Source organism: Trichosurus vulpecula, chromosome 9 (assembly GCF_011100635.1).
Source record: "Trichosurus vulpecula isolate mTriVul1 chromosome 9, mTriVul1.pri, whole genome shotgun sequence".
Taxonomy (NCBI): domain Eukaryota; kingdom Metazoa; phylum Chordata; class Mammalia; order Diprotodontia; family Phalangeridae; genus Trichosurus; species Trichosurus vulpecula.
Window position 1 is genome coordinate 51,638,413 of NC_050581.1, and position 13,684 is coordinate 51,652,096.

The 13,684-nt window shown below is 38.2% G+C and overlaps 1 protein-coding gene across 1 annotated transcript in view; it reads right to left on the bottom strand.

Annotated features, from left to right (window-relative positions):
• Positions 1-13,684, bottom strand: part of PMM2 (phosphomannomutase 2) — a 27,761-nt gene continuing 14,077 nt past the window's right edge. Inside the window, exons 7-8 of the mRNA XM_036738342.1 lie at positions 10,488-10,603; positions 1-1,603 (exon numbers count right to left, since the gene is read on the bottom strand). Coding sequence (XP_036594237.1) covers positions 1,502-1,603; positions 10,488-10,603 — 218 coding nt within the window. The 3' untranslated portion in view covers positions 1-1,501. The remainder of the gene's footprint in view (positions 1,604-10,487; positions 10,604-13,684) is intronic.

The following is a 13,684-nucleotide window of genomic DNA, read 5'->3' on the forward strand; positions in this document are numbered from 1 at the left end:
TTTTGCTAAAAACTGTAGAATTTTATTGATTTTGAAATCTTTTTGTATATCATTTCATTTGCAGTGTTAAGAAAACAAGCCTTTCATTGGTCACGTTTTCTGAATGTTACTAATCAGAAATGCTATGTGCAACACTTTGAGTGGGTTGGTGGGAGCAAAGAACACTCATGAGTCCCACTCCCAATCTTTTCGCCAGACCTATGCCTAGGAGTGCTGTATTAAGTAGCAGCCCCAGTCTAACTTGGGAGAAAGGGCTAAACAGGGCAGTCTTCCCTTCCCTGGTACTTGCTCACATGCTATGGGCCACATCAGTTACTAATTAGTTTTACCAATGCGGCACTGGAGAGGAAGCTAGTCAATAGGAAGTCTAATTGGTACAAAGTCCTGGCATTTAAGACCTAGCTGCAGGTGCTAGTGCTGCTGTTACGGTTACCTATCCTTTGACTCTTATCAGCAGCAAAGAGAGGGAGTGCTAGAGGGTTCTTTTCCAAGATTTAAAAAAAAAAAAAGGCATTTTAACCGTCTCATTGGAAAGATTGGTACATTTTTCTTGGGAAATTGTTATTCTCCAGGAGTATAATATGGATAAAACTGATTTTGTCCCGTTTTTTACCAGAGATTCAAATAAGCAAGTCCTGAAGCAATTAATTAAAAGAAGTGAAACCATAGGTGTTCTCATTTCTTTTAAAGCAAACATTCAATTCTGTGTGAGGGTTTATCAATAGTAGATGGCATTTTTCACTAATAAATAATGGTAGAGAAAATGAAAAACTTCACATTGCTAACTGATCAGTTAGGCTTTTTTTTTTACATTATCTTTAAAGTAGCTAAGAGGTAGGTAGCTAACTTAGAGCATTTCTTAGCCAACTTAACCAAGAACAACATGGTTCTTGAAGGCTGAGGAGAGTTCTAGAACTGTTTTGTTTTATGATGTTCAAGAGACCAGCTCAGATTTTGTAGAAAACTGAGGCTTCCATGAGGGCAGGCTCCTAGAAGAAGGCTACTCTGGCCTCAGCAACCACTTGCTAGCTAGATGTTTTCTCTTCCATCAAAGGCAGTGAGTAACAGATGTGATTGTTAGACAGCAGGTCAACTAGCTGTGCTATTCAAATAGAAGTCAGTTCCAGAGTTTCCAGCAGTGCCAGGCTGAGGGACATGTTTTCTACTGGATGTCATATGGCTGGTCATATGAAATCAGCTTCACAGAAAGGAATGGGGCTTAAGAAGAGGACAACAGTCATTCAACCTGAATAAAACCCTGATAACAGGTATGTCAGTCTCGCAGTGGAGTTGTGGCAAAACAAAATCCCAAAGTCAGTAGGAGCAGCTTCCGTTCAGTGAGTGGTGGGTTTAAATTTTGAACCGCACAATTTTTTGGAGGTGGGCAGAGGAGGATTTCTGGAGTTTAAATGGTGATGTATCAGTCTTCAGAGGCTTGTTATCTTCTCTAAGTTTTAAGATGACTCTTTTTCTTTCAGTCTTAAGGTCAGGAAAAAAAGGACTATAAGAAAAGCTCCTCACAGATTTTTTGTGTGTCCTCTGGGCTGGTCACCGAATAGCCTACTGTTCGGGAATCTGTGTAGATTTCATAGTCATTTCCACCCTATAAACACAGGAAAGACATAAATATGTTTGAGTTGTTAGCATTACCTCTTTTTAGCACATGACTGGTGTTACTTTAGAGCCAAAAGTTCCCAGAGCAATCAGAGACTTCAGTCTTAACAGAGATAGCAGAAACACACTGCTAATTCATTAATCCTTTAAAAAATAAAAAAGGCCTTAATTAACCAAGAAACAAAACACAACTTGTATGATTATTACCTGAGCTGAAAAAAAAAAGATTAAAAACTTTTTTTCTGAACTATAAATACACTTGGAACATATAATTATATTTATAAAGGAAACCATGTTTATGTTGTGCAGACTGGTTTAGTTCCTTTCCTTTTTTCCACAAAACTGTGATTAGGTATTAAACATAGAGCTGCAAAGGCCCTTAGAAATTATCTATGTTATCTGTCCCTTTATAATGCAGAAAAGGCCCAGAAAGGGAAAGTGATTTGCTCCCAAGACTAAAAATATTATTATTTATAATTCATCAATGTAGTTAAAGAAATTATACCAAAGTTCTTTTTCCTGGAAAACCGGATGTCATACTCAAAACTCTGAAAAATGTCTGCTAACTTTTAACGCAAATGACATTTATGGCATTATAAAACTGCAGTCAGAAGGAAATTGTGGGAGATGCAATAAAAACAAACAGGAAAAAATGAATACATACATACATACATGAGAGAGACAGACAGACATTTGGCATTTTCAACAGACTAACACTTGAAGTTAAAATTTTATTCTCATATTTATAATAACAGTCTACTTCCACAATGTTCTATCACTTGCTTCACAAATTACAGCTAAAACTGAAGTTTTTAAACCGTTTTAAAACTGTCCATGGAAATTAACATCTGTCAAAGACAAGCTATTTTTGTAAATAAGTCAGGGACACTTGTGGAGGAGCTTGTTATTGATTAAGATCCGTCATTTTACCAACAACTTCAAAAAAACTTCCTTTTCATTATGAATGTAATAATTAATAAACATGAACATTTCACTTAGGAATCACAAAAAACTGAACTGTAAATGAAACTACAGACTTCTACTTTTTAAAGCCTATATTGAAACATAATTTGGCCTGCTTATGCCTTTTTCTGAACTTCTTTTCTAACATATAACTTCTTAAGCTGAAAGATTATACACAGATCATTTTACAATTGTCCGTGGGGTAAAATATACTTACAGCTTGTATTTACCAGTTAAAGTACATGTGAAAAGTAGGGCAGTTTTATAGATGTTCTATGGTATATTCAGAGAGAGACAGAGAGAGGGAGGGGGGTAAGGGGGGAGGGAGACAGAAAGGCGGAGAGGGAGGGAGAGAGAGAAGAAGAAGAAGGAAAGAGAGATGGAAAACCTGTGACATGGTTTGTGACTTGGGCACGTCAATGAAAACCTGTGACATGGCAGCGCCAAAACACCCCTAAAAGAATCTGGTACAGAAAGATGGTGCAATTATTTGCTAATACCTCTGCCATGTTCTCAGGGGTTAAATGTAGCATTTGCATTACAAAACAACTTAACCTCAATAGTTCTTGGCTTTCCTTTTCAAGGAGGGGACTTGAAATTTTTTGTCCTCCTTTGCTTTCTGCAAAAGCTCTTGGCTTTTCCTTCCTGTGGTGGTATTCCTCTTGCATGCCAGAAAAGGTCCAGGGTTTGAGGACTGAGGATGGGTAAGATGGACAGTTTCCAAAAGAATGAAGCCTGGAGCTATAAAGAGCAAGAGATAAATCTAACCTGGGATCTGCCTGCCCATTAGCTACTGCTTCCCTGGGGTGAAGACACTTTTTGGTAAAGAAAAAGTCACCAATGTACAAACACACCTTCAAAGAAACGTGAGAGGTTACTGGGAAAGGGCTAAATAAATGGTGGTATGTGAATATAACTAAATATTACTGTGTCCTAAGAAATGATGAAATGAACCATGTCAGAGAATGCTTGGGAAGACCTTTATGAACTGATGCAAAGCAAAATGAGTAAAACTAGAACAGTTTACTCAATGATAACAATACAAAGACTTTACCTTGAGTTCAAAAGAATGAAGATGAAACATCAACACCTCCTGATGGAGAAGGGATGAACTTAAGAGGCAGAAAGAGACATAATATAGACATGGCTAATGTCGGAATGTGTTTTGCTTGACTAAATATGTATAAAGAGATCTGTTTTCATTGTTTTGTTTTTAAACTTGCTCTATGGGGGTTGGGGTTTAGTAGGTAGGATAGAGTTAACTTAGAAATACTTGCCTCTTAGAAAATTAAAATTACCCTGTAGTGAATCTGATATGTTTGGGCTAGCAATAATCTATCAGTGAAATCAGCTTATTAATATTTAAAAGCCTAGAGTAATTAGCCCTGAGGACAGGGAGAACTCAGTATTTGCTATTTGGTGAGGGCTGGGGGTATTGAGGAAATGGATTTTTGGATTTTGTTTTTCTTCCAATATTTGCATATGCTCTTGATAATTTGAGTAGTAGAGTACCATTATGATGCTGATTATAATAAAAGATGAACCACACATCATTGTGTTTATGAGGAAGATGACTCCATAGAATGTCAAAATTATAAGGGAATTTAGATACCATCTAGTAATATCCTTGTTTCATAGGGGAGGAAATGGATCCTGGAAGAGGAAATGACTTGGCCTGAGGTTGTTCACCCGACATGAGCATCAAAGTCAGACAGGCTGTGCTTAGTGGTAGGAGGAGGAAAAAGTCATAGATCTTTTGATTCCTGTTTCAGCTTTGTGTTATATAGTCTAAGCTCTCATTTAGCTCACAGTACTGAAGAATATTTGTATCTACAGTGCAACAGATGGTTTACAAGTACATAGATGCTTAGTGATAACTAAGAGTTCACAGACTTATTTCAACAAACCAATTATAGGAAAATTTAACAATTCATGTTTTCCCCTCCTCACTGCAAAAGACCATGCACAGTGAGCCTGGAAAGAGGCTGCTTCTCACTGAATTGGAAGAGCTAGAGCATATAGAACAGCGGGTGGTGTTATTAATTCCCTGGAGGCTGTTCAATGCCTATTCATCTTACAGTTGTCATGGTACAGTGGAATTACCGTTGTTCTTGGGAAACAGTGGAGAAAGTAAATACACCAAGTGCTGGGCAGCTGTCTGTTGACTTGATAACCCAACTCTTCAATTAGCCACAACATGAGTTTTGTTTCACAAATTTGTCTTCAGATAATAAATATGACTTTCAGTAAAGTTTGTCCACAGTAAACTTTAAATAATAATCCTATTCTGCACCCACCATAAGATTATTGGACTTGGAACAAGAAGATGGGTTAGAGTCCTGTCTGCCACAGTGCCCTCATCTATAAAATGTGGACGGCACTGTCTCAACTAATGCATAGAGCTATTATATGAAGATCAGATGAGATAAATGTTAAAAAGAGCTTTGTGAATTATCATACAGATGTAAAGTATTACTGCAGCAGCGTCCTCTAACTCACTACTATACGCCTCTACGGTGTATGACCTTGTACAGATTTCTTTGTTTCTCTTGGCTTTTTCCTCAGCTGCAAAAAAGTGGGGTGGATTAGTTAGTCACTAAGGTCCTTTCTAGCTCTGAATTCTATGATCCTATGTGCTTTTATTGAACAAAGTTCCCATTCAAGGCCAAAGGGCAATTTAGTGGTAGAAATAAGGTTTGGATTCATGAGTAGCTAAATTAGTCACCTGCTCACTGACAGGGCTTAAGTTGTTGTTATGTATAAAGTACCAAGAGTTTCTTGGATTGGATATGAATCAGCAAGGCTCAAATTTCAGGTAAGGCCTTCCAGAATCTTAATTATTCTTTTAATCTATAACTGCCACTGCCCTTTGGAAGGAGGGAAGGGAGAAATGTTTTTAAAAAAAGAAATGTGTGCAGTAAAATCACCTGCAACACTGTATAAGCAAGGCATCACTAATTTTGTTTTTGGCTTTTTTTTTCTGGTCAGGGCAATTGAGGTTAAGTGACTTGCCCAAGGTCACATAGGTAGTAGGTGTGTTAAGTATCTGAGGTCAAATTTGAACTCAGGTCCTCCTGACTCCAGGGCTGGTGCTCTACTCACTGCGCCACCTAGCTGCCCCTAATGTCATCATTCTTATGGCAATGCCATATAAATGTAAGGCATGGATATGAGTTTCTCAGGAATTAATGCGCAGATCACCCAAAAGTCCATGGAAAGATGCATGGCAGGTTGAAATGAGCTGTGTAACTTGTTACCAATGAAGGAATGAACAGAAGAAACAAGATGAAAACATATTATCCAAAAAGTATGTGGCCAGGAAAGGAAGTGGCTTGGTACTGTAGCAAGAATGTGGGCTAACCAACTGATAAGCCCATGTGCCTGCTGGAACAAATGCAACATCAAGGGGCATGTGGCACACTCAGTGGATCCCCCGTGGAGAGTTTATAGTAGGACACGAACAAGAGTCACATAGGATGAAAAGGAATGGATGGCTGGTGATCTGTCTGAGGGATTACCTGCATTGATGAGATCAAAGACCAAGTGAAGATCTTAGAATTTAGGAGAGCTTTTTGGAATGATAAAAATCACCTAGGTCTCTTGATAAACCTTTCCAAGGAAGTCTGAACTGGCACTTCTTGTTAATCTTGATACATTTCTCTATAGCAAGCAAAGACACTAAAAAACCCAGTTCACTGACCTTATAACAATACTCAAAGAAGAAGGTTCACTAACTGATTGTTGTTGATGATAATCATTACTCCTATGAAAGAGCATTTTTAAAACTAAAAGCTGATCCAAAAAGCAATTTCCTTTACCTTCTGCTACTACCTCAGTTTACGTACAGCTACATATGTTGCTTTGGGCTGCTCTGAGCCGCAGTTTCTTCATTTGCAGAATGAAGGGTTAGGCTTCATGACCTATAAGGACCTTTCCAGTTCCAATTCTACGATCTTATGTTCCCATGATTACATATGCAAAGTGAGAGGGAAAGAATAAAAAAGAAACCTAAAGTTACAAATAGGGAAAACTAGGTGAATGGTGGTACAACAGAATTAAATAGTGAAGTCTGGACAAGGAATAGGTTCAGGGGAGAAAATAACAAACTATTTTGTTTCTGTTATATCTGGGACATTAGGGGGACATTCAGTTGGAAACATCCTAAGGATAGTAGGAAAAGTAGGTATAGATTAGAAGACTGGACAGAGCTAGAAATGAGAGTTATTTGCCTAAAGGTAGTGGTTAAAGCCAAAGATGCAAATATTACCATGGCATCTCTAGAGTGTGGAGAAAAAAGAAGAGGACCAAGGACATAGGTTTATGGAATGTCCACATTAAAAGGCTATGTAGGAATAATAAGCCAGTTAAAGAGACAAAGAGGGAGATCAGGGAGAGAGGTGAATAAGTAGAGCATGGTCTCTGAAACCAATGAAGAAGAGAGTATCCAAAAATTAGGAGGTAGTCAACAGTAAAAAAGGATTGGGAAAAAAACCCAACCACCTGGATTTGGTTATTAGGAGATTTCTGGTGACCTTGGAAAAGCAGTCAGTAAACAAGCATTTATTGAGTGCTAATTTTATGTGCTAGGCAGCATGCTAAGGTGCTAGAGATAGAAAGTAAGGAAAAAACCATAGCACCTGCCCTCCAGGAGCTCACATTCTAATGGAGACAACAAGCCAATACCTATATATCAGAAGCTTCAGTACTATCAAGATTGATTGCAAGGGGTCAAGGTGAGGGTGCATATTGAAGAAAGGAGGCATCAGGTGTTGGCATCGTTATGGACAAATACAGAACTGAAGGTAGGATGGAACAGAAATGCCAAGGAGTGACTTTTTGGGAGGGAAGGGAAGAGAAAACCTCCACATATTTGTTGGCTGGATGCAAAGATGCCATGAGAATGAGGGAATGACTGTTGGAATAAGGTGCTAGAGAGTCGTGAGGGAATGGTATCAAAAGCTGAAGGATTAATTTTGGTGAATAGCTCGAACCTCTCTTCTATGATCAGTGGGAAGGAGAAGCTGGTGCTAACAAAGAGGATTTATACAAAGGGAACAGAAGCTGAGAACACGCACATTGGAAGTAGGAGTCGAAGTCATTTTTGGTTAAGAGTGTGTATGGGGAGTGGAATAGCAGTCACTGTAAGGAGTGAGATAAGGAACCCAAAGACAGATCCTGATTGCTGCCTGAATGAAGGATAAAGGGTTTGCAAAATGAGGTATGGGTGGTACTTAGGAAAGAATCAATGGAGACTGGAAATGACCCCCAAATGGGAAAGGTGAGGGCTCCCTGAATAAGAGTTAGAAAAAACATCTGAAGTTGATTTTTGTTGGACTCAAGAATTAGATTCTATTTTGTGAAGTGGAATAAACAAATGAGACCCTTTCAGATGACTATCCAAAGGCCACCTTTCCAACAAAGTAAGCTTTTGTAGTCTTAACAACAAGTTCCTCCTTTCTTCAATATGAAAGAAAATGACATTTAGTAGGCAGGTATGAGTAAGCTTCTTAGAGTTACTTAGCATCTGAATAGAATATAATTATATGTCCTAGTTGTTTTTGAAAAAAAGAAATAGCATGAAATCAGATAGTGACAGTTTGCAATGGATTTTTAAAATGGAACCTATTAAATGAACATTATCCTAAAAATGATTTCAATAACCAGATACAGCAGTCATATATGAATTTTTTCACTCACTGTCATAAAGAATATAAAGTACACAATTTTATCTAAATGAAAATACATCATTCATGAGGATGAAAAGAACAAAATTCTTCTCATTTAACTTCACCGGAAGGTACTCTAAAACATGCTATCAAATATTATTTCTTGAACTAGAGTCAAGAGATGTAAGAGGCTTCTGTTATCAAACTATATGGCTTTGGGCAAACCACTTCAAGCAATCAAGCACTTTTTGAGTGCTTAATTCATGCAAAGTACTGTGTTTGATGCTAGGGATCAAGAAGCATAAGATGTGGTCTCTGCCTCTAAGGAGTTTATAATCTATTCAGGAAGATAGGGCCTCTACATAAAAAGATAATTAACAATATAAGTGATGAGAAGTGCCAAGTTTGTAGTATAGACAATATGTGCTACAGGACTTCAATGCAGAGGGAAATCCCAGCTGGCTGGGCTGGTCAGGAAAGGCTTTTCAGAGACAGGCTTCGAATTTATCCTCTTAGGTAGGATTAACATCGTTCTCTTCCCCACCCTTCATACCCAAATCTCTCACTCATACACAGCAACCCCCAATTCATACTATGGTTTATGAGGCAGTGTGGTATAGTAGAAAGAACCCTGAAGTAAATGACCTAAATCCTGGGGTTCAAAGTCCTAATTCTGCCACTAACTAGCTGTGACTTTAGGCAAGTAATTTTTACCTCTAAGGGCCTCAGTTTCCTCATCTATCAAATGAAGGAGTTGGACTAGATAATATTTCATATCCTTTCCAAGTCTATTGTACTATGAGTTATCTATCACAAAACCTGCATTGGTAAGGCTCAAAGGATGAGGTTTTCACCATATAAGTTGGCTGATTTTTTCAGTGACCTATATTGCCAATGGCAAAACACTTCATTGATTTCCTCAATTCTAAGACAGATGACACTAAGTGGCTACAAACACAGACTTGAAAGTAATGCTGCCAAACCACATTCCATTAATACCTTTTTCCTTCTCATATTTCATATTATTTGCCTTAATGTCAAGGAAGAAAAATCAATTACTATTGTGACGATCTGGAGGATAATAGGTTATGAAAATGACTTTATTATATGTTGCAGAGTAAATGATCCCATTAAGTTCTTGGCCACATACCCTGCTTAGCAAGGGAAATTCCCAAGCATGAGTTAAATTCCAAAATGGCATGCTAAATGCCAATCTATTCTCTATGGCATGAGTAGAGGGCATGATTCATGGCTTGCCTGCTTAACCAGATAATCCTATTGATAATGGTTTAGTTGTGATACCTTAACCTTCTATACCAGACATGTGGGGTCCTTAGGGTGGTGGGAATTGACAGTCTGGGACTGGGGAGTATGATAGACTAGGTTCTTCCCTTCCTTCTCTCCATAATTTTAGCTATTTTCAATCACTTCCTATGCTACCTTTGGTGTGAGGGCCATACATATACATAAGAACAAAAAGAAAATGGACAGCGAGGTGAACTCTTCTGAATGAAATTCTTCACTTTCTTGCCAATATATGGCTCAAATCATGTCTAATTCTTAAGGATGGATTTTACAAAATAGCTTATGCAAATGGAAGCAAGTTATAGTAAAAAGAGTAGTGCATTTGGAGTCACAGGGCTTGAGTTCAAATCTCACCCCTGCTAACTCACTACCTGTACAATTTTGGGCAAAATACTTGACCTCTCCGGGTTATGGCTGGCTCGCCTGTAAACTGAAGGGGTTGGACTACATGGTTTCTAAGGTCTCTTCTCGCTCTAAGTCCTAGGCAGTTTTAAAAAAAGTTAAAATTTTTTAAAAGTACACACAGACAAGTTACTATTTTTATAACATGCAAATCAGATTTGGCTAAGAGCAGATTTTCTACAGTACTGGAATCGAAACAATGTAAAGCAACTAAAAAAGGGCAACATTTAAAGATGAAAACTGAAATAGATCCAAGTCTGCTTCTCCCTACAGTGGAAATTTACATTCTTTAGCTAAAACAGAAAGCCACATCTGTGCTTCCCTTCCCCATTTTTTTGTGGCCAGAACTACGAGTTTCTAGGAAAACGTTAAGGAATGTGTGTGAATAGAATCATCCCCAAACATGGCTGCAAACTCAGAGGGAATGATCAAGTATTCAGCACTGCTCTGATGTGGAGAAAGCCCATTTGTTAATTTTTTTCTATTTAAAGTTAAATGCTAAGAATAAAGGAACTGTAAAAATATTTTAATACTTACTGGCATGGTTTTGTCTCCAAAGAAATAAATTGTCTTATAGCCATCATTTTCAACAAGTCTCAGACAGTACCTCTTATCCCATCCATTAGGAAATACATCAAAGCTTATTTGGCCTCCTGCATAAAAGACAGACAGAAGGGGGTCACTGACAGGTAATCTTTGAACAACGTATAATTTACTATTCTAGAGTACTCAAAGTGCCAGATTGGATTTTCCAGTAGTCTACTTTGTCAGTTTTACAGATGAATGTGATTTAACATTGATTTAAAATCCCAATTTTCACAAATCTGTCATTTGCTTGGCATTTACTTGGGTCTTGATGAGGTAGGGTCAACTCAGGGAAGGAAATTTATTTGTATTTAAATGCCATCAAGCAAGTAGACAGCAAAGGAAGCATATTTATAACAAATGTGATAACAACACTGAACAGAGCATACCATTAGGCTTACACATATCAAGTTGCAGGTGGCTTTTGGGGAAGTTTTATATCCAGCTTGAATTGCCATAGGAATGAAAATGAGCTAAACTACTAACCGTAGTAAGTTAATGGCTTAAAACCACAAGTTACTGATTTAAAAATCATTATTTTTTTTAAATCAAGAGACACAAAACTATATCATAAAAATGTTCATCTTACTCATGTGAGAATACTTAAGCACCAATCTATTTTATTGTGATCCCTATTTCTAGTATTGTTAACCCAGAATACTCATCAAAGGCTGAAAAAGGAAGAGATGTAAGTAATGACTAATCAGCATGACAGGAGAAAAAAGCATATTTAAAGAAGCTAGCATTTTTTATTTCATTTAAAACTAAGTGTTTTTTTTCTGACTTGCTCCAACCTTTCCCATAGAATTCAATCAGGTCTTAATATTTTGACCTAAGATGGGGTAGCAAACTAGTACTCACAAACTTTGCTCAAAGCAACCCCATAAATGAGAACTTTGGCTTCCTGCTTCTGTGGAAGAAGGAACAAAGGAGTGCAGAGAACTTGGGTGGAATAAGGAGAAGGAAAGGTTTGGACTAGTGATGTAGGTCAGAAGTTGAACTTGAGAGGAGAAATGGAAGAAAATTTGAAGAAGAGGAATCTCTAAACCCAGATTCTGCTTCTTAAGTTGTAACAAAGCAAGTTCAAGAATAATTAAGGAAAATATACATTCAGGAGGCTAACAGGACAATTAGGTAGTGGAATATAAAGGGGTAAACTCAAAAAGACTAAGAAGGAGCAAAACAAGACAAGCCAAGGAGAGGATAAAAAGGCAAGCAGAATAAACGATGAAGTAAATCAGAAGAGTGGAGTGGAGACAGAATAAATGAGCATTAAAGATTCTAACCACGTGCTTAGGGTTGAGATATAAGGATTCACCAAGTAGTTTCAAGAAAACCATTATGAAGAGTTGGAGAAATCATGCAGTTACTTACACTGAGTGTTCGACTTTTACTTTTTTGCCACAATAGAGTGACTTATCTGTGTTCCAAGTGTAGGCTGACTTCCCTCCTGGAGAAGGTGAGGGGGCTGGGAGAATGTCTCTCCACACTCCAGGTTGTTAGGGAGTATAAAGCATTCTTACAGGAGACAGAAGGGTTCAATGGGAATAAAAAATTTCTGAGGTGGACAGCTTGGGGAGGTGGGGCTGACCCTTACCAGGATGATGAAGAATGGAAGAGGGTTACACAGAAGAGAAAGGGTAGGAAAGGGGCACTGTATAGTTAGACCTTAAAAACAGATTTAAAAGCAGTTCTTTTTAAAGAGGAATAAACTAGATGCTCTGAGGTACAAAGAAGCTGCTTGTCCCATGGATGACAGAGCAGTCACAGAATCTATCAGGTGAGAGATCATCCAATAAGAGGTAGAGGAAGAAGAGAAGAGTAGTAGTAGTTGGTGACTTCCTATTCAGGGGTACTGAGCTCCTATTTATTGACCTAAAAATAATAGAGGCCTATTCTCTTCCTGGGCATGAATCCAAGACATACAGAGAGCTTTCTGAGACTTATCAAAAATAGATGATTACTATTCATTCTAGTGATTTACATGGTCACTAATGACAGTTCCAGAAGGAAACTAAAAAATATTACCAACAATTATGAAGTGTTGGGCAAGAAACTGAAGACCCCAAGAGCACAGGTTGTATTCTCCTCATTTTTGTCTATTAAAGAGAAGGGATGAAGAAAGAACAGTCAATCTGAGAAGTGAATAGCTTGGTAAAAAGGCAATTCTGAGGATGGGATTTAGATTTCTAGATCAAGGAGTACAATATAAGGCCAAAAGACTCCTGGCCAGAGATGGAGCATACCAAACATAAGCCAAAAAAAAAAATGATTTTGCTAGGTATCTTGCAAATCTATACGGAGTAGCAACAAAGAGAAAAATAGCACCTGAGCTACTCACAAATTCATAGGAGACAAAATCCAAGAAAAGAGTCATTGGTGAAACCCATGGCCTCAAGCATCTATACACGGAAGCCCTAAGTTTAGGCAACAAACAGGGAGAGGTAGAAGTCCTAATGCAGAGACAAAAATGCCCTAATAAGAATCACTGAGGCTTGGTAGAAGGATACCCATAACTGGGCTCTGGATGGGTATGTTTTATTTAAACACACACACACCACTCTGGTAAAAGGGTAGGGGAGTGTGTGTGCCGCGTGCAGAGTAACATAACGAAAGTCTGTTCATGTGAGGAAATCTAGCAACCAGAGGACATGACAGAGTATATTCAGTTGAAAGTCGAAAGAAAGAGAAATAGAAGGGATTTTGTCATTGGCATAATACTACTGATCACCAGGACAGCAAGAGGAAATAGATGAGGGGTTTAAAATAGAGGTTCTAAACCTTTCCAGCAAGGTAGGGGGCATGCCTTCCAGAATTTGTGCTCTACTAGCATAACCTCTGAGAATTTTGGAAGTGAAAGCGAGTCACTTCATGATGAAGCATCAGACTAAGTTTTGAGCAGAATTTCTGTAACATGGGGATACTAATTCCTGCCCTACTGGAGAGGCAAACTGATACAAGTGGGAAAAGTGCTGGAGGGAAAAGCCCTTTGCCTCTGGACCCAGCGGAACTAGGCACAGATCCTATCTTTGCCACCTACTGATCTTGGGCTTAACTTTTCTCTCAATTTCCCTCATCTGTAAAATTATGGGGTTGGCCTAGATGGCCTCTAAGATCCCTGCAATTCTATATCTACGATTCTACATCAT